Below are 22,740 nucleotides of genomic sequence, written 5' to 3'. Positions count from 1 at the left end.
ACCACGCCCAGTACTACCAGAGCGTTCGCCGTCTACAATGGCGATAGTTTCTTGTATCGCATGACTAAACCACCGACAAGAACTCCCAACGATGATGAAAGTACCAGAACAATACCTAAAAGGTCGAAGAAAGTAAGAAATCATGTGGTAGCATGAAACAGCATATTCATTCAAACGGGAGCTAGACTGTGTGCGTTTATAACGATTTATCACTATTTATGATTATATTACCATACCCTGTCCGTCGCATTTTATTGGTCGAGCTGAACCAGTAGTGGTTTGTTACATGCCCGTGAATATCAGTTCAGTTCAGTACAATGGCACATCCCTCTAAGTTGATGGTAACATTTTGAGACGGTGACAGAATATTAACAACTCTGACTCGTAAACATCGTAACTTTACGGCTAAAACGTACATTGTGGTTTGTAGAAAGATCATAACAAACTCAAAATAAAATGGAGCACCTGTTGGCAAAGACACTTTTGAGACACTTTTTGCCAAAAAAGTCCGGATTTGCAAAATATTTGAGCGCGCGTGACGTGCATTGAGCTTGCATTCAGAACAGTACATAACTGTTCAATAAATACAACATTTGTGTTGTACAAGTTCTGGCCCGTTGTCTTTCACATGAGAAATTTTAGTAAATTTTGACGGTTTTCTTGGGTTCATTGATAATATAATGGAAATAACAGACTCCGCCCGGACAATAAACGTTTATGTATTGGCGCGAGCGAGTCGAAAGCCAGAATTAAAGGGTTCGGTAAGCCTCGCCTATAAACGTTAATGGTCAGGGCGTCGCCCTTTATTTCTATAGTATATCTAGTATTGTATCATACCAGTATATTAATGGCGCAAATACACGGTCTGATTGGTCGAGATGTGAAAAGAACAGTGGTATATGGCGATATACCACGGCTGACACACGCGCAAGCTCTCAGTTTGAGCAAAAATCCTTTTTTATTAATTTCTATGCCTAATTTTAAATATGCCGTCGATATAACAGCAATAAATCACATAAACCGACGGAATACCACTCGATTTTGACCAGTTCACAACATATGCACGAGCGATATTGCTTAATTTTAACGTTTTGGTCAACGTGTGGGTGAGGCGTTCACAATGGGCCTATGTTATTAGTATTTGTTGTATTTTGCGTCTGTGTGTGCACCTTACAATTTTCGGCACTCATAACTAAACACTTCAAAGTCGAATTTAATTTTATCGGACATCTTGTAAATTCATAGATGTTAATGTAATCGGACGTCTTGTAAATTCATTGAAGGTTCTGGTCTCATTCGTTTTTGGAGTAAATTCTTCACCAACGTTAACGAGATGATCTTTTATGCTTCCCTTCATTTAAGCAGTACAACTCCTATCTCGCCATGTACATCTTTGGTTTTCTGTCCCAAAGTCAACAATCTGGATGACATGTTTGTCTTTGGCAGTACTCTGCATTTGAATCACATGGTCCCGCATTCAAGGCAAGACCCTATGTTGATGGATTACATAAACAATGCGTGTAGTTAACTTTTGCCCTGATAGTTGAAGTCTAACATTCAGTAGATGCGCGTTCAATTTAAATATAGATATATAGAAACATAGTGTCCGAAAAGTTTTGTTTGATTCTTCGCCTTGTTATTGCCAAGACATCCCCGGTTTTTTTTGAAATACCCTGACATCAACATCCCCCTCGCGCAGAGTATAGATGCGCTTCCAATGCTTTTACCCTTTCTAGACGCAAAACAATTCGTCAACTATACCGCACGGCCAAGTCTTTATTTGTTGGCCAGTGACAGTACAAGTTAGAAGATTACATCGGTCAAATTAGGAAGGAATACTAAAGATGACAATAAAAAAAGAAAGAATTAGTCAGTAAACATCAATTGAGACACTAGTGAATCGGGAGAATTTATCAAATCGGAACAAAAATATGTCGATTGAAATACAAACAAAAGCAGAGAAAGCATTTTATTCAACTTTAAAAAATAAGTCGTAGCCTTTCCTTGACACCCCCGTTTGTGTTTTTGAAAATACTCTGTCCTCAGAGGCTATGAACACCAAGGTTTGTCTCGACCGCACTGATTGACACATGGTTATTTCCTCCGTTATATTTTCACAATTATGCAAAATATATCGTCAACTATTCCTTTTAGTGCAAGGGGCAGGTCTGTCTACGTTTTCAAGGAACCGTTGACATGTGGTTTAGGACCGTGACATGATTGAGAAGGAATATTGATGATGAAAATACTGTGCTTGATCCACACAGAAAGGGTCAGTAAATTACAATCGTCCGGGGTTGGAAAGAATAGGTTGATTTACAAGACGAGAAAGAAAGAAATTTATTCTTATGTCTTCGACATTAAGTTGAGAAAATTCTAATTTTAAAACCAGAGTCTTAAGGTTTGGCAAGTTAAATAGATTTACTTCACGCATATTTCTAAAGCGGAAACGAGATCAAGCTTACAAAAATCAATAAGAACGAAACGTTTCCGCTTCGGCGAAAATGTTCATGTGATGAAAACCAAACTGAAAAATGTTTTCAAAGCATTGACTATTCCACCTTTCTGTCTTTTGTCGGCCTGACCATGGCTCGATGTAACCGTAACGCCGTTGTTTACGATGCCTGAAATATCGGTTATTTACCGACTGAAGAGATCTATTTTGAAGGCTAGGTCATTCAGTCGGATTAATAGAGCTTGATTAAGTCCCAGTTTTCGTCGGTGGTCGAATTGATACATGTAAAAGAAAATTATACTTCGAGAATAAAAGGGGGAGGGGATCAAATTAAAAGAGTGGTCAAATTTGTTGGGTCTTTATAGCTAGGACATAACGAAGCACTTTTTGGTGGTATGTTGCTAAATGACATGGCAAAGGTCTTTCACCTGCCGTTCTTGTAATACATGTAGTATCGCTGAGGTTCACAGCGTTAGCGTTACGTAAGATAAGCTATCCCATCGTTTACATGAATTATGTGATTGATCCAGCTTTCATTGCAAATGTTTGAGTAATTACATCTCTACGCCTCCCTGAATGATTGACAGCTGTTTGAAACATGCAACAACCGTTTTCCACAGACGCTAAATAAATATTGGTCGGAGGGGCCGATTTTCCAGTAATTAAAATATTCTTTATTTCGTAAAACTATGTATTACTGTATGGTTAGCTATGCGGCTGACGCGTTTGCAAATGTAGACGTGATAGTTCAGACCTCTTTGGCTTGGTTGAAGCTTGTTTGGGGCGATTTTCACGAAGCATCAAGCTGAGCATCAAGCTGTAGTCAAATGCATTTATATACGCACCTGATTTTAAGTGACCACATACTAAATATGGTACGACATTAATTTGTCATCTGTTATATTTTCAAGCCCTCTACACTCTGCTGATACAATATTTCAGTCCTGGAGATTTCAAAGTGACATATCTTTCATAATCCCTTTGATTCTTCAACCACACTTATTACATACTTGTGAATACTACCTCAATTGCTAATGTCAACACACTGCAACCCATTTACGTTTACAAACATCATGTATGAGCTTAGAACAACTGTCAATTTTCTGCTCTGCAAAACTTATAAGGGAACGTTTGTTTTTACGTGTAGGTCGGTGGAATGTTACCTACAAATAAAATGCAAAAAGCGACCCCTCCAAATTATTTCTACAATATGACTCCCCAAATTCATTAATTGTAAAATGTGCCCCTATTTTCATCTGATTAGATTGATTAACCTTTTACATCCTAAGACCCTTGTGTGGAGTTGACTTTCGGAATTACCATGTGACATGACGTCTGAAATAATCAAAAGACTACCCCATTAGGCTGCATTGAATTTCACAAACACGTCGGGGGGGGGGGGGGGATTCAAAAAAGTTCTCAGATAAGTATTATGACAATCCTTTGCCCTAAGGTGAATGCTTGGATCATCAATCAATTGTTTAATGTACCCTAAAACTTGCGCCCGAAGGGCGTGCCAAAAATGGAAATGAAAGTGCAAGAAGGTATTTGGAAAGGAATTTGATATTCCATAAATTTTCAAGCCCGCCTCCCTTTGCAATGTCAATTTTTTCAGATCCCCGGCATGTTGTCAACTTTGTCAAGCCCCTTCCCCCGAGATCTCCCCTCCAAGATATCCGATAACATTAACTTTTTGTGAATGCAGCCTAACTATATTTTTATAAATAAAAAATAACTTTTCTAAAAAATGTGCAAACCATTGGTTCGTCAATTAGTGTGGACTAATATTAACTTGAAAAAAATGCAAAGATACACTGATATTTTTGTTCTGACTTATGAAGTATAAAAATGTTGATGTCTTAGAACACAACACTGTCGATACTGATGATGTCGCTGTCTTTTGTCATTGTTTGAGATATCCATGTAGTCCCCACGCCTTTTATATTCCATCTAATAATATTTACATGGGAGAAAATAAAACAGAAATGGTTGCAGTATAGTGGTTTTCAAAGTACTAAATTAAAGATCTTGTTAGTTATCCTATTTTGTTTTCTCAATTACGAATCACATGCTAATAAAGCTCATTCTCAGCCTTGACTTGGATTTTTCCTATCAAGCAAGTTACTCTGAAGAAATAAAAGAAAAATGTCTGCAGTTTCAAAATATTTTGTGTGATTTAAGCCCTTTTTACATTTAGTAATACATTCTCCCAACGTGTATACTTTGGGACAAAAACTAGGAGCACACTATACGGTCCCAATGATCTGATACTGATACACAGTCACTGGCACATCATTGTCCTCTGACTGTGTGAATAAATAGTTGACAGAAAATAAACTGGCTTACTATCCATTAGTCAAAGTGACTCGGCAGAACCGAGTGGTACGAAAGATGCAGTTTACCTCTGAGTCAATGAACTTGACTGTCGAATTGACTCATCAGAATAACTGATTCAAAAAGCACTTCTCCCATTGGTATTCTTATTTAATCCTCTTTGCTCAAATGTAAAGTAAAAAAAATCTTTGCAACATTCCATATATGTGGACAAAAGTGCTCTTTTCTACCATCACCTGTTAAGACAGAATAAAGCCAGTTTGTATTCTGTTTCATATACTTTTCGGTCAATGCTGTTGTTGTGTACCATAATTCCTTACAAAACTTTGCAAAATTTGAACCCAAACCTTTGTTTATGACATGTGACCCAAAAAAAACTGTTTTGTAAAAGTCGTCCCTCTGATTTCCACCGACCCCCCTCCTCCCCGTAAAAAAAACGAAAACTCCCTAAGTAAACAGAATGTGCTTAATTCTGCGTACTGTAAAAGATTAGGCCAACTATTTTGTCTGTAGCCTAATACCCATTCGTTGGAGAGGATTCGTGTATTGAACACTTTTTTCAATAATTGAAATATTGATTAATGACTATTGACTTTATTTTGAATCTCAGAGTTTGAATCTCAAATTTTATTAGAATGTGCGCGAAATTCACACCGGAGAGATGAGAGAGCTGCGCATTGTACTCCTTCATGACCTTATATGGCCGGCGATGACCTCTTAACCTTATTCTTGTTTGGTGTGGTTTAATATTTAAACCGACAATCATGGCGACCGGCCACACGCCACCCACTGGTTCGGAAGAACCTGCACACAAGAAACGAAGTATCGCTCCGTTTTACATAGATCTTTACCTATTGTCAAAGGAAATCAATGACGGTAAGTGTTCTGGAATTTCTAGCTCATGAGAACATATGTATTTTGGGACCGTTTGTCCAGGCAATAGGCCAGCAATATACGTCTATTTGAATTCACATACATTTCCGCCTTATACTGTACTTGTACCATGATAAAATTCAACAAAATGCGATTCAGTTCAGCTAGTATGTGGCCGAGGTATGATAACAATAAAGCGACCTTTGTTACTAACCATACAACTCACCTCCACATTTCAATATCTTAATTTCACAAGATAAAACCTCGAAATATTACGAACGGAAACTGAACTAAGATTCTTGGTGTGTGCAGGCTAAAATTTTGAGTAAGGTCCATCTCGTTGCTGAACGCCATATTGATTATTGGTCATATCGTCAGTAAAGTGCACCTTTACAAACTAAAGATTTGAATGAAGGAATCCACATTTCGTTTTTTCAATGTACTCAATATCAGGTGACAGCTAATACTAGTTTTCGTGAAATGAACATACATCAGGTGCAGCCAACGAAGCTCTTCGTGCAAAATACGTGTTCGCTTGCAGATTTTCAGCGTGCGGGCAAGTTTAGAAATTAATCAGCAGGCGATATTTCATAAATGAAATTTGCATATAGGAATATTGCAACTAATTAATGGGCATTGTGGAGAGGGCTGTGGGGAACCTGAACTGTTGTAGGGAGTGGGGAGCGAACAGACCACGGATACTGGAGGGCAGCGGGCGTCATAATTCAGTGGGAGGGCATGCACATAATAGTGGGAGGGGAGATAAGAAAAGCTTCGTTTTCCCTCCAAATTTTAAGGTCAAGATTAAAATATTTAAAATCAGTATATTAGTCTTCAGTGCATGTTTTGTAACGATTTTGACCTAATTTACCGGTTTGCTGCACCTGATACATACACATAGGATACTCGCTACAACTAACCTGACTTAGGACAACTGACACGTCACGTGACATGATAGCAAGCACGTGACGTCATCAGTGCAGCACGAAAATACCCGATTAATCTCGAAAGCGTCAGGCGTAAACAGTTGTGCCACACCTACTATCGCTCGATTGAAACAAGATCCAGTCCTGGAGGGGACCATATGAGTAGCCACGATATCTTCGTGCTGCCTGTGGTACACTGCATTTTATTGCAATGTTTTGGCCGTCGACCATAAAAGCTGCCGAGCTAGAAATGTAATTCCTTAGTTTAGGGGGAGGGCAAGACCCCAACAGTTTTACGTGTTTCCAGATCGCAGGAAGGATTCTGCTGTAACAACAATTAATCAGACTGTGAAACCATAGCAAGTTCGATATTTCAATTTTTTTACAATACAAATCATAACCCCGCAAAGTGACCTGTCTTGCAAAGTTATGAAACACGTTTTTTTAAACAAAAACACAGGTGCTATTTTAAACTGTTATATCATTTGAATCGTGACCGAAATATCGATTGTTAATGAAAAACTCTTAATATTTTGCAGAGAAATTCAAACGTTTAAAATTACTTTCCGCTGACAAGATTCCTGCAGAAGACCTCGTAGGGATCAATGGTCCACTGGATTTGTTTTACAAGTTACATGACTTGAATCTAATCAACGCATCAGATGTGACAATGTTGGAAGACATGTTACGTTATGCTGGCCTATCATCACTTATCGGACGATTTTTTAGGCAATCACCAGAAACGCAAGGTAATGTATTCGACACATCATTAATATGGCTACGTTTCCAACGCCAACTATATTTTTAAGCGTCAACATTACTTGGTTGACAAAAATGGATTTGCTTTTTGGTGACATCTTGGTTATTGTGATCGTGCATGAAGGTCTGCATCAACGATAAAAAGATCATGATGGTCTTTGGGCACTGAGTTCAACTTTGTTCAAAAACTGGAAAATTAAATCGAGCGTCGAGATTTGCGAATTTAAATCTTGTCGCGTCATTAAGTGATTTTACTTATTTTACATTTTCTTGGATGATATGTAATTAGTCAATTTAAAGGTAGAAAGGTGGGACATACTTAATGTTAAAATCTGAAATACACTAATATTACTTACTTTATTAATCAATCATGATCGTGAATCAAGATTATGACAATTTTGTAAACTGCAATCGGAAAACCCACAATTAAAACCGATCTCCAAGATTTGCATTCGCAAATTAAAATCTTGATTCAATTATTTAATATATATCCTCTTAATGGACATTGACAAGTAGTTTTAATTATTAATTTATAAATTTTAAGGCATAAAGCTGAGACATACTAAATGGAAAAATTTGGTGATAGTAATCATATTACCGACTTTTTGAAATCCATAACGACTGTGAAAATTCTGTATGAACTGTACGATCTTGAAAGGGGGAAGTCGAAAAACAGCAATTGAACGAGAAAATCTGGCCTGCTTTTTTATATTGTAAAAAATATTCAAAACACGTATGTTGCTTATTCAAAGTATGTACGTGACCAGCGTATGGTTTTGTTGCAGCTAGTATTCTTCTCATGAGGAGGTCGAAAATCAAATCGCTAGCAATAGCGACAAGTAACGACCAGTAACAAGCTGTAATCAGCTATACCGAGCTAGGACTAGATCAAACGAGCCAAGAACGAGCAAAACAAACCATTATTTGCCCATGCATCACGCCCTCTACGGCATGTTTGGTAATTATCTAGAAACCTCTGCAGCAGTGCTCATAGAGTAAACATCTGGAGTACGAAATTGGAAGTGGATGGATACTTTTCGAATAATAAGGAATATTCACAATCGTTTTAATTTAACATAACACTAAGGCTGCGATCACAAAAAGCGGGGGTGGTGGGCTTGGAGAAATTCAGGAAAGGATTCGAAAACATTTTGGGTGGTAGAAGGGGACTTGAAAGTTTTGCTCTGCCTATAGGAGGGACCTGGAAATTTTTAAATTTAATGGAATATTTTCTGTTTCACCAAATTTGCATTTTACATCCAAAATTTAACAGATAAAGAGTTTTATTTAATGAAATGTTTCAACCTTCCAGTATTGTCAATTTTGTAAAACTTTTGTAAGGTTGTAAATGGCTGTAAAATATTTCTTCGTTAGGTCCACTATTTTTCACTATTTGGCAAAATGTAGCCAGAAAATTCACCATTAGATTTTGCATACTCTATCATGATCGTCTTTTGGGCGCTCTTCAGCGGGTTCCATTGTCCCAAGATTTGAATAAACTCAAGGCGGCTTAGTCTGATAAATCCAAAAAGTTCACGATGCATTTAAAAATGAATCAATTTAAGAACTTGTATTGGGACTATGGCTCTACAAATTGCTGACAACATATCTATAACCACTTCCGAAGATTTCTGTGCATCAAAAAAGTTAGTGTTAAACATGGACATGCGATTTTGGGGGCGGATTGACAAAAAATTGATCAAGTAGGGGGATTTGAAATTTATTGAGAGGTTGTGGGGGAAAAAAACAAGATATCAATCACGATTCCTCCACCCTCACCATTATATGTGAACACGGCCGGCTTGAATTCCCATAGATTGTTACCGCTGCGACATGTTTTCCTTGAATGTCAAGGTGCATTATGTCAGTAATATTGACGCTGATTGGTGTTTTGTAGCCGCATAGAGTCATGCTTTGAGTTGCAGTTGTGGCATTTGAAGTTAGCGGCGCCACTAAAAAGTTATGTTGTAGACCGGTGGTGTTTTTTTCCGAATCTTTCGTCGGAAACCTTTTTGTTTTCTAACTGTGCATTTTCAATAGGGAATGAGTTGTGGCTGAGGGGTCTCCAGCGGCTTTCCATATGCCAGCCTTGTGAAACAGACAGGTTTTCGACCGTTGTCCGGCCTGCGAGAAAACAAACGTGTAAAGTTACTTTCATGGCCATCCATATTGGTGCACTGAAATATCCTTCTTTTAATCCATAGAATTAAGGCACCAGGAAGAGTTAATTAAACAGGGAAAGACATGTGTTGAGTGGCACTTTGTGCCACATTACAACCCATCGCTTTGTTGAAAATGTTCAGTCAACATAAGAGCAAAGCACGTATGAAATGCTTGATCGCTCCGGGAAATTAAACTCATACATCATCTATAACGAGAGTCAATTCGATTGAATGGTCCATCCTCTTTGATCAAAAATCTTTTCTCCGTAAATTATTGGAAAACAAACCGTATTCTTAAAATTGTTGATTCAGGCATAACTTTGTTCAGGTTGAAATGTAACTGCAAATGTCACTTTCCACAGTCATTTGTTATCAAACATCAATGAAGATGAACAATGTTGACTTGAATGTCGCGATACACATACATTACTTTGAAATGTTACACTAACTTTCCATTTCTTACGGGGCTTTGTTCTTCTCATCAAAGAGGGATTCAAGATAGGCAAGGCAATTACAGACAACCTTCACCTTTAACCCAAACGAGTACTCCATTCTATGAAAGTCAGAGTATACGTGATACACAACAAACTAATTTGCTGCAACAGCCTATAGCGGAGCTAGCTGGGGGAGGTAGCTCACAATTATCAGGCCAACTGAGTTGTACTTAATTCGGGCTTTCAAAAACAAATGTCTCTTCTAATCTTTGATAGTTCCCGCCAAATATTACCCACTTGAGCTCCGTGTGTTACCTACGTCCGTCACAATTTGAAGATTGACAATCAAGCTCATATTCGTCATTATACAGTAAAAGGTAGTGGTGGTAACACTGCACCTAAGCATGATATCCTTGTATTGGCTGCACAAATGGTTGGGGAAATAACACTCTGTCTGATGAAATAAGCCCTGTACGTAAACGAGAGCCTGAGTTTCCTCACTTCTGCCTCGTTCAGCCTTTTTACGTCGTTCATTAACATACAATTATTAGGGAATATGACGATAAATGGCTGGTTAAAAGTCATGATTCTTTCCCATCTTGCACAGGCATCTAGGTATTGGTCGATTTATCACAGATGGCACTGTCTATCAGTCAGATTAGTACAGTTTAACGTTTGAAACTGACTGCAGCATATCACTCTCTACCATATGAAGTCCATATATTATAACAAAGATACGTCCCGCTCACGTGTTTGTGGCCTAAATCTGCCTGTTTGTGCTAAATACAAGTGCACATGGTCAGGTATAGGGTACGAATATACATGGGCCTCATTTTTACTATTTCAAAACTTTTTCCTGATTAAGGCATTACTTTAATTTTTAATTTTTTACAGGGATTGTCTCCAATCCCATGAGAAGTAGCGATGAAGATGCACAAGATGACATACAGCAAATACAACGTCCATTATCCAATGAAAGCCAGGATGATTCATTCAATAAAACCCTTTTTAAATTATCGGAAGACATTACTGATGGTAAGTTAATGTACATAGTAGTGTTATTGAGAGATACAGTAGGGCCAGCAGCGGTCGCTCCAGTCACTGGCTAGTCAATTTATTCGACATCGAAAATAAATGTGTCCGAAAACCATTATCAAGTCTCTTCCACGTTCCACCATAACTTTTCGGTGCGGGATTTCAATGAGAGATTATAATTTGAGCTTTTACATCAATGACTTGCTACAAATATTAGTAGAAAATTGGCAAAGTGAACATAAATAATTTGTTATCGTATGCTTCGTTTGATATTGCAAACATTCTCTTAGGAAATAGCGAGTTAGGATCAAGGATGGGTACTACAATCAATATCTACAGTTGCACTCTGTCGTCGTCGAGATATTCATAAACCATACTAGGTCATCAAATGTCCAAGCGCACATTTGTGAAAAATTCCGGAAATGCATCGTAGTTTTTACCTGCTCAAAACATTTTAAATTGCATCAATGAAATAGTAAATTTTGTCCAGGCAATCTGTATAATATAAGAAAATTAAAATTTTAACTTGAAAGAATCAATAATAATATAGAATATTATGAACAACGTGTCGTGTTCGCACAGCTAATACTTCGTTTCTCGACATGCGCAGTGGACGGCCAATAAAATGAAACATGCAAATGAATATTATCCCAGATTAAATAGCTATTGTCCCTGTAAACGGGTCAGCACATTGATAATTTAGTTTTTGTTATAGTAAAGCTGCAATACTTACTTGACTGCAAACCTCGAACAAGGTATTTGCAGTTAATTGTTTTAACCATGGAGTCTACTGTTCATTCCTTGCTGAGGGCAAGTGACTATCCCTGGTACAAAGCTTTAACGTTTTGTCTCCTTTCCTCAACAGAAAAGTTCATGGACTTAAAACGTCGCTGTACGGGGAAGTTAGCTGCACGAGAACTTCAGTCTCTGAAACATCCCTATGATTTATTCCATACATTACATAAAAAAGGTTTAATTCATGAAACGAACACGACTATGGTAGAGACTCTGTTGAGTGACATTGGCCTAAATGCTATGGTGGGAAAATATTTGCAACCTTCAGCGATTCAAGGTAATTTAACGTTGGACGTGTACGTGCTGTTGATGACTCATACATTTGTACGACCGCTGTTATGATAACCTTTGTCTTTTTAATTGTATACGTACCTAGAATAACTTTTGAGTGTTTTTCAGTCTCTGAAGCATGTGATGACAACCGAAATAGCTGGTGTTTCAAAACAAAATTAGTGGAAGAAACTCATAAAAAGTAACAGCTATGCACTTTCAATGACACACGGAGAAAACCCTGAAGTGATGAACATTGATGTCAAAACAATTTGTATGTCATTTTAGGTACCTTAAAATGGTATGATATTGCAGAATTTTATGTTACTTTGTTTTTGTTTGCTTACTTTGAGTATATGAAATCACAGGGACCTGACATTGGTTTAGGCCGCGTTCACAAATAACGGTGGGGGGTCGCGATTGAAATCCTATTTATTTTCAGATCCCCCCTCAGTACACTCAAAATTTTTCAAGTCCCCCCAATCATCATATAGCTGCATACTTATTAGGGATGCATGCAAAGAAAAAATAAACATGTATTTGGGAGTTCTACTCGTAGATGTTCGACACTGCCTGTTATTAGCAGTTTGTAGAGCCATATTTCTATAAGGCAAATTCTTAAATTGATTCATTTTTAAATGCATCAGTGAATGTTTTGGATTCAGGCTAAGCCGACTTGAACTCTGGCCAGATCAATGGCACCTGCTGAAAAGCACACAAAATGACAATCACGAGAGAGTATGCAAATTGTGAATTCCTGGCTACATTTTGCCAAATTGTGAAAAACTGATCACAGTGACCTTACAAAAAAAATATTTTTTTCAAAAGTACATGTATGACTTCGATGTTGCTCTACATTGAGAATACTGGAAGGTTAAAGTATTCCATAACGTTTTAATCTCTAAAATTTTCGGTGTAATAATGGCAAATTTGGTAGAAAATACATAATTTCATTAAGTCATACATTTTTTAGGGTTGAAATTAGAGTCTTTACTGTTTAAAGTTTTACTTTTGTGTTATTTTACGATGAGAACGTGAAAATTTAGAATATCAACTTGACCTCCCTCCCGTCATTTTCTCTTTAAATGCCAGAATACAAAAATACGTGATAACTTTCAAAATTCTTGGTCTTCCATATCATGTGTTGCTGTCTGGTTTGATATTATGTACAAGTATATTTCACTGTCATGAGCTTCATTTGACACAAACTCTTCTTCAACTACATCATAGTTAGAGCTATCTCTGTCACTGCCGATATGCATTGAGAGTGACACTGCAGTAGCAAGGCAGTACCTGTATTAACTTTGATTATTTTGACAATTTTTTGTTCAGTTTATACAACTATGGTCTTGTTCTACTCTCTACAGCATGTTGAACTGTCCAGTATTCAGCTCGCCAACAGCCTGTGTATGTGTACTGTGCATTTGTATCATTGACAAATGGCTTTCATTCTGGACTCTAATTCAATTATCATCCAATACATATTTATATACGACTTTTGTCGACAAACTGAATAATATATATTTCAGCATACTGTAGTCTGTAGGGAGACAGCAAGAAACTGCATTTGATATATTGCATAGAAATAATTAAAACATTATCAATAGCTGCAGTAGTTTCTTCCACGTTACTGGCTCACTTGTTTGTTTTTATTACGAAAAATCCAACATGTTTAGATTTTTCGAGATAAAAAGTCATGAAACGTGACAAAATTGTTCTACATGTTGTTTGATAAGTAACATTGGAACAATGGAATTACCCAACAAACATTGGCATTGGAAAATATACAGGTAAACGGGAACCAAAAAATTAAGTCCCCTCCATTACCCCAAAACTTTCGAATCCCCCTGAATTCCTCAGCCCCTCGCCGTTTGTTTGTGAACGCAGCCTTAACAGGTTTTAAATCATTACTGCTGATGACGATGACGATGACGATGCTGATGATTATCTTTTATTTCAGGTCGATGACCCATACAATAAAAATATACAACTCAGATTAAAACTAATATTTGCTGTGTATTTACTTTCCTTCGTTCACAGCTCATTCACTCCCGCAACTCACTTACATTTTTTCTTTCATTTTCTGACATTGGCATCCGCACCAAACCCTAAGGCGTTTATAAATCGAATGACTAGTCTTTTTTAAAAAGATTCCGTTTCCCTAATTGTCACAAAAATGTGCTTATTACATGGCTCTCTCTCTCACTCTCACTCTCTCTCTCTCTCTAATTATTTATCTACATCTGAATCAGTAGAATTCATTTTGCAAAATCCATTTCTATATTCAATCATCGTGCCTATAAATTGTAGTTATACATTTAAATTGTTTTGTTTGAATATTTTTGACTCTCACAGGAGTTTCACCTGATCCAAGAGCAACTCAACCAGGGCAAGGTCATCCTGCAGCAAAATTCACCCCAGCCAGTTCTGAAAATCAGAGCGATTCGGCCCAACAAATTACAGATGGTAAGACTACTGAACATAGTAAAAGTCATGATACTTTGGCATTCTGTTACTTCCAGCAACGGTGTTTGTCACCACATAGGTTGGTGAACAGTATTTGCACAAATGACTGATGATCATATATGGTGGGTATGTTAACTTGTTGTTGTTTTAGAGAGTGGCGCTGATACTCATAAAAAGGGTAATTTTATTGCTTGATATGATATGAAAATTTTACACGGGGTCCAGACACTTCGCACCAAATCAGGTCCTCCAACACAACTTCGTCCAAAAACCATTCCATAGCAAAACCACCTCGTCCAAAAACTACCAAGTCCAATTCCACTTCGCATCAAGTACCACCTCGTACTAAAACCACTTCGCCCAAAGAATAGTACCACCCTAATACTACCAACTCGTCCTGAACAACGACTCACAGTTTTACCTGTAACTTGGAAGCGTTACTGTGTCAGAGCATTTTGGCTACCACAAACCATTTATTCTTACATAAAACCATGAACGGTAGAATTGGCAAAAAGATACACGCAAACTACTAAAAGCTACAACTGGGGCGCCTTGGGAGGAATCGCGCAATGTCATTTTCCGAAATTTGTACTTTTTCAAGACTTTTGGTCCTTGGATGATATGATTGACGATAAAAACATTGATAGCTTTATGCCTACTCCATGTTCATGTTCGATGAACTGTTGACTTAATCGAATAGATTCACGAACCATATTCCTACGCTTGAAACATTTCTGAGCTCTCTGTCTGAAGTATTACAAATAAGAATACATTTTATTCACGAAGAAATAAACTGGTGAAAATGACAGGAATGACATTCGTGAACGAGATCTATTATGTAATGTAACTGCGCAAAACTACAAAACACTCGGTGTGTAGAGCATCAGCCCTTCTTTACGACGACTCACCCTAGTATGTATATATAAAAGTTTACAGATGGGAAAGAAAACCTTTTGTATTATGTAATGCAGGTCGGACATCGCCGCGCGGAATGGATTCAGGGCACAGCGTGTGCTTATTGGTTTCACATAATTGATGGAACACGGAACACGATTGGAACTAGTTTGGGATAATTGGATTTTCATATTTTCCAAATTTCTCAAAAGTGTTAGGTGCCATATAGTTGAATATTGCAATATCGCATATTACTCATAAAAACAAGTGTGTAATAAAAAAAGAAAGTCAGATGAGATAACATTTGTCGATAAAATCGACATTACTTCACCATCCAATTATCCCAAATTAGTTCCAATCGTGTTACGGATAATAATTATCAGCATCCTTATAGATCAAAATACATTCCAAAATTTCAGTAAAAAAGGACAGTGTTTTTTGCCCTCCGCCTCTGGAGTCATCTGGAGTCATGTAGCTTTCTAGCCTTATTGTCTAGTGTGAGTGTTATGTCGCGTTGAGTTCTGCTTAATTTTAATCATACAGAGTTTCTGATATAAAAACAAGGAAACCATGCAAATTCAGATTTCAGATATTTTGGCAGATATTGTGGATTTCTTATGGTGATAAACTATTCACCTCTGTACCCCAAGGTCTTTGTCAGTCGCTGGCTTCTGTAGTACGCCTATGTATCAGACGGTCAGACAAAGTGTAGTACTGAGGACGACATTTGCATAAGAATTGGTTGCTTTGCCAGTACGAACAGCCGAGTGAGATACAAAAGAACGTTCTCATCAACCGGTATTTAGGTCTCATTAGCAAGCCTACAATCAATAAGCTGTGCAGGAGAAATTCACAATATCTCTATTTTCTGAAAACGATGTTCCATTGACGCAATTCAACTAAATAGATGTCTTTCTGTGAAATAAAATAAGAGACCGTACATCATTTCCCATTTCAGTGGTTAGACTTTTATACTAAATCACATTAAATCACTAAACATTATATAAAATCCAGCGCGAAAAATGAAAGCACCCTGCATATAAGCATCCTGTTTCTGTTTCAAAATTCTGAAGGATAATTTTTGAATTAAAATTACCGTCTGATTTTAGGCAGTAGTTTCCCAGTCCTTTAATAAACATCACCACTTTTATTAATGAATCATGATATAATTATTTTTGAGGAAACGAACTCTTGGTTGCTAATTGTTAAGAAGACTTTAATGTGTTATATAGAGATGCAATTGGATGGTTGGAGCCTATCTACATGCAATCATCACTGAGAGCTTTGACCTAAATTTTATATTAATTATTTTTGTCTGTTTTGTCTTGAACAGGGCCTTTATGGGACAAGACAGAAACTCTACGTAAATACCTAAAGGACAAGTACAAACGTCACTACTCTAAACTCCTACCAATTCCTTGGAATGATGACATTCATCTCGATCTACATGATGTGTACACAACGCTGGAAGTGAAAAAAGTAAAGGGAGACCGAGTGACTCTTAAAGAGGGCGCAGCATTAGAAAATCTTCACGACATGTTTAACTCATCAGATACCAGGCGTATAAGAATAGAGGGCGCACCAGCTATGGGAAAGTCAACTCTCTGTAGAAAGTTAGCTTACGATTGGTCTTGTGGTGAGTTACAGCAGTACACCCTGCTTTTCTTTCTGGAAATGAGACACATAGCGAAAACCAATATGATCGACGAAATATTAAACCAGCTCATACCAGATGACTACGAACTTTTAAAAGAAGAGGTTTCAGAAGTATTTTCAAAGAACATTAAATGTGTATTATTTTTATGTGATGGTTTAGATGAACCTGATGAATGTCAGGTGGTAAGTTCTGAAATTCCTGAGCTTATTTCGGAGGCTCTGTATTCTTGGTGTACAGTTGTCATAACAACAAGACCACAGCTTTGCAACAAGTACTTGAACAGATGTGATTTGTATTTACAGGTAAAGGGGTTTACATCAAAACGTACAAATGAGTACATTTTGAAGTATTTCAAGGATGATACTGAAATAGGTAATTCACTGATCCAACAAATAAAGGATCAGACAGAAACTAAGAAACTAATGACAGGTCTTTTGAGGAACCCATTACATGTTTCATTTCTGTGCATATTGTGGGAATATCACAAAGAAAAAAGCTATTATTTCCCAGAGACACTGACCAAATTATACTCTGAAATATTAGAATGTATCCTAAAAAGATATTGTGTGAAAAATAACATTAAATTGGAAAATGATGAGGTACCAAAAACTGTACTTTGTAATAGGGACACACTAGCCTCAGATTCCCATAAGGTCTACAGAAAGAACAAAATAAATTTTGAAAGGTCAGAGATTTCCTCTGAAGCAACTCTTAATTTTGGATTATTAGTGAAAGATCTTGGGCATGCTCTGAGAAAATCTGAACAAATTTACTTTTTCTATCACATGACATGGCTTGAATACTTCACAGCGTTACATGTAACGTCACAGCATAAATCAAACGATACCACAATGATTAAAAAATTTCTGGAGCATCCACGCAAAAACTTTCAAATTTTGAAATTCATTGCCGGCATCGTTGCAAAGCAGGAAGGCGATTTGTTTTTCACGGAACTAAATAATAAATTGCAGGACATGCATAGAAATCTGCAGCCTATTTATACTTACTGTAAGAAACTGAGAAAAGCATCTAGATCTCTTCCAAACATTTATGGTGACTTTATAAAATGTTTGTTGGAATCAAAGTGTTCTGATGCATTTATTACCTGCTTTGATGTATTAAGAAAAGGAACAATTGTTTACAGCCATCAAAAGAATAAGCGAGATAATATTGATCATTTAGATCACTTTTCATTGAATATTGAATGCACAAATTTAATCAAATTAGATAAAGAATGCTGCAGCTTTCAAAATTTTCTGCATATGTTGGAACTCATCAGTAAAAGCAGTATCACTCTTGACAATCTGTGTGTGCTAGGATTTGAAGAAAAAAAGATCAATAGATGTTTAGAAATCTTAAAAAGAAATCCTATTCCTGTGAACTCTCTCACTATTTATTCAGAAACAAAATGGACACTGACAGACACTGATAATTTGGCTGCAACAGTAAATATTTTCAGGGGAGAAAGTATAACTTTATCATTAAAAGTTGATGCAGCAAATGGTGGAAATAACTCCGGGTTAAAAAATGTGATTGAAAGAATTAAAGAAAACACAACAGTGAAATGTTTCAGATTTAAATCAGATCAATGGAATGACATACTGCAGACAATGACACACAATGGTACACAAGAAATTGTTTGCACTGTGCCCTATTACTCTTATTTGACAGATGCATCAGTCAATGCTTTATGCTCCTTCCTTGAAAACTGTGATTTTACAGAGTCATTAAAATTGTATATGAGTTATTTGAAAAGATCAGATTTAATTCTGAAAATTAAAACAGCATTGATGAAAATAAGCCCTAGCTTAAAATCACTGCACTTTGTGATTCATCATAATGAATTGCACTTTCCGTATCCTTATCATGAATTGTACAATGCTTTGTCAGATAACATGACATTGAATGATATAGGTATGAATATCAGCAGTGGAACAGATACTGAATCAGTTTGCAGTGTTATAACAAAGAACAAGTATGCCAAGTCAATGACAATTTATGGCTACTACTACTGCTTCTACTACTACTATTACTGTGATTTTACTGATCAGAAGTTTCAGAGCATAGTAGCAGCTCTGAGGGAAAACAAGGTTCTGAAACACTTTAAGATTGAAATCCTGTATGATTATGATGATGATGATGATTATGATGATGATGTTGCATTGAGTGCTATGAACAATGTACTAATACCTGTCAGCAAAGCAATAGAAACAAATCAGGTTACTCTGGATTCAATCACACTAAGGGCATTCATTAAGCAAAACAGCTCTGAATGTACTGAATTACAGTCAATAGTATCAGAGCAGGAAAAGCAAGACAATTGGTATCATCACGTTTATCAATCAGTTGATTCAGAGTATCACTATCATCTCATACGCTACACCTCTGAGCATCCTTCTAATGCCATGTAAATACAGTACAGTACAAAGTTTTCATTTGTGTCGGACAGAATGCCAGGTGTAGAATATACCCGAAGGTATGTCATGTTCATAATTATTTTATTATTGTACTTCTATTATTATTATTTTTTCAACTTCTGATGCAATCAATTTTCTGTACATAAAATATTGGATGTAAAATATATAGTATTATATGTTAAACATTCTCTATTTTGAACATAGAGGAAAAGTAAAAATAGTCACAATGCAGTGAATTAAGTCCACAATCATTAAGAGTATATTTTGTCTACCTACGTTGTTTTAATGTATGCACAGGCAGTGACTGTCCATGGAGCAATTGTAAATTGCTAAAAAGAGGCAGTTGGAACTTTGCCCTTCACCCATGATGCACTGGGGTTGGAGGCACAAAGTGCAGCCATAGATCAATGATGATAGAATTGTTGAGGCCGAATAAATTCAGGTATTTTTTATTTTGTATGAGTACTTTTCCTGTTTAGATCATGATTGTCATATTCACTGCCATAGTCAATGACATTGATGCAAGGGTACGGAAATGTTACATTAACTCTTCTAATGACATCAATCCTACTGGGTTTCCTATAGCTAAGGGACTGCAGGTATCTGCCGTGAATGAAAGACAATCACATCTGTTTGTATGCAGTAAAAAACCTAAAACTTTACAGTGAGTGGGAATTTCAAGTTGCCATGCTTGAATGTCTTGCATATCTGAGTAATGGATGGAAATACGATGGTTTCAACCGGACTCGAACCCACAACGCACGGCACCCAATCACCTAGCACAGAGGACAACAAACAAACCGCTCGACTAATTCCCCAATCTCAATAAATATTGGTTCAATAACCGAGCTAAGGATGTTACAATTTTGACTACGCCCTCTCCACTCGCCGTAGAGTTCGTGAAGCACTCAAACATATGTGTATGCGATGGAAAGTAAATATGGTATTTTGATGTATGACTGATCTACAAAATTGAATGACATTAAAATGTTGCAAAAATCGTGAAAACTAACATCTTGATATATCAATCTTACAGCGAACAAATTCCACTCATGTGACAAGATCTGTTTAGTTCCTGCCTGTATTGTTAATTACATCAGAAAAACAGAACACTGAGTGCTTTAACACTGGTCTGTACCAGTATAGTATTGTAAAGATGTATGTGTGTACAATGATGCCTTCACTGAGAGATGTTACAGAGTCTAAATTTCATGCTACTATCAGTGCCTTGACAGGACACCGGCCTTTGCACATACGCATATAGCAGGGTCTGAAATTTGTGAGTTACGTGTCTTTACATGTGTGTACTCCCAGATGACAGTGATGTTATTTCTGAAATTACTACAATTTCTATACCTTATAAATGGAGAACTCTGTATCAGGCATTACAATTCAACACTGGGTACACGCATGCCTCTATAGTCTTGTTTTACAACTATGGCCACAGCAATTAACGTTCAGTAAATTCTCAATTTGATTCTGCATATTGTATGTCCTCATTGACACAATACATACTCCAAAACTGTGCTGATGATTTTTAAATTCACAGGTTTCTGGTCACCCTTAGTAACACAATAACAGGTGTCAGGATCAGGATCTCATCAGCAACATGATGCAATTCACTAACCTTAATATTTGACCTTGTTGAATGTGGTACACGGTGAGGTGGACAAACAGACTCGGCTGAAGCTAGCAGCCAAAACCTAGCAGCCAAAACTATGGTGTGGAAGCTAGCAGCCAAAATTTGCAGGCCACTTCCCTCCTATATTTTGAAGTCATGTGAACATCAATCAAACGTACAAGGTTTTTTTACATGTATCAACACATTTACTACAACACATTTACACATCATTTACTAATTCATTTCTTTATATAAACTAATTAGCACCTATCCCAGCTAGCCAATGGCTATACGGCACAATGCATTGCCTGCTGTAATGAAAGAAAGAGTATGCATCAATTTCACCCAGCATGTCTTACACATATGCATCCATACTAACAAACTACACGTGTCTCATTTCTTAATTAATTTCTTTGCATAACTTATCGCCATTATAATAAGCATCTATATGCTAGCCAACAGCCGTAAAGCACAATGCATTGCTTGCAGTAATAAAAGAAGGAGTGTGCATCCATTTCACATAGTATGTCTTACACATATACATCCGTACTAACAAACCACTATATACATCCATAGTAACAAAGCACACTTGTCCCACTTCTTAATTATTTTCTTTGCATAAATTATCTCTATTATTATGAGCATGTGCATGCTGGCTAATTGCTGTAGAAGTGAATGCATGGTCTGTTGGAACGAAAGAAAGAGTGTGCATCCATTTCACCTGCCCTGTTTTCTGCACATACATCAATACTTACAGACTACATATACCTTAACTCTTAATTAATTTTTTGCATAAATTATCATTATTGTAATTTTCATCTGTATGCTGGCTTGAAACAGAATGCACGGTCTGCTGGAATGAAAAAAAGAGTGTGCATCCATTTCACCTACCAAGTCTTATTCATATACATCTATACTAACAGACTACTCTTCTTCCATTTCTTAAATAATTTCTTTGCATAAATTATCTCTATTATAATTTGGACGTATATGCTAGTTTATGGTTGTTGAACAGAGTGCATAGTCTGCTGGTATGGCATGTGAAGTTTGTGAGTATAGATCTAAAGACACAGGACAGGCTTAGTGAAAAGGATGCACACTCTATCTTTCCAGTAGACACTGCATTCTGCTGTATAGCCATAGGCTAGCAATTATGTGGTAATTAAAATGGAGATTATTTATGCAAAGAAATTAATTAAGAAATGAGACAAGTCTTATTTGTTAGTATGGATGTATATCTGTAAGACATGGTAGGTGAAATGGATGCACACTCTTTCTTTCATTCCTGCAGACAATGCATTCTCTTGTATCCACAGGCCAGCATATAGGTGATAATTAAATAAGAGATAATTTATGCAAGGGAAATAATTAAGAAATGAGATAAGTCTTAGTTCTTAATATGGATGTATGTGTGTAAGACAGCCTAGGTGAAATAGATGAACACTCTTTCTTTGATTCCAGCAGACAAAACATTCTGTTGTATGGCCATAGGCTGGCATATAGGTGATTATTAAAACAGAGATAATTTATGCAAAGAAATTAATTAAGAAATGAGACAAGTGTAGTTTGTTAGTACTGACCTATATGCTTTGGAGAGGGAAGATGAAATTGGTGCACACTCTTATTAAATTCTGATCAAGCA

At 36.8% G+C, this 22,740-nt stretch overlaps 1 protein-coding gene across 1 annotated transcript; it reads left to right on the top strand.

Moving 5' to 3' along the window:
* The first annotated feature begins 7,097 nt into the window (after positions 1-7,097).
* Positions 7,098-19,471, top strand: LOC139116591 (uncharacterized). The gene is made up of 6 exons (XM_070679186.1): positions 7,098-7,337; positions 10,838-10,978; positions 11,844-12,050; positions 14,399-14,509; positions 16,737-17,432; positions 18,951-19,471. Exons 1-6 carry the CDS (start codon positions 7,259-7,261, stop codon positions 19,469-19,471), a joined length of 1,755 nt encoding a protein of 584 aa, XP_070535287.1. The 5' UTR covers positions 7,098-7,258.
* Positions 19,472-22,740: the final 3,269 nt, after the last annotated feature.

This window comes from Ptychodera flava, chromosome 17 (genome assembly GCF_041260155.1).
Source record: "Ptychodera flava strain L36383 chromosome 17, AS_Pfla_20210202, whole genome shotgun sequence".
NCBI classification, from domain to species: Eukaryota; Metazoa; Hemichordata; class Enteropneusta; family Ptychoderidae; genus Ptychodera; species Ptychodera flava.
This window is presented reverse-complemented; position numbering and strand designations above follow the sequence as displayed.

Bases quoted from the DNA above. Each gene is read 5' to 3' on its own strand.
- LOC139116591 (XM_070679186.1), top strand. From the start codon at position 7,259: ATGTTGGAAGACATGTTACGTTATGCTGGCCTATCATCACTTATCGGA. The intron at 7,338-10,837 runs GTAATGTATTCG...AATTTTTTACAG, and splicing joins GCAATCACCAGAAACGCAAG to GGATTGTCTCCAATCCCATG. The intron at 14,510-16,736 runs GTAAGACTACTG...TGTCTTGAACAG, and splicing joins GGCCCAACAAATTACAGATG to GGCCTTTATGGGACAAGACA.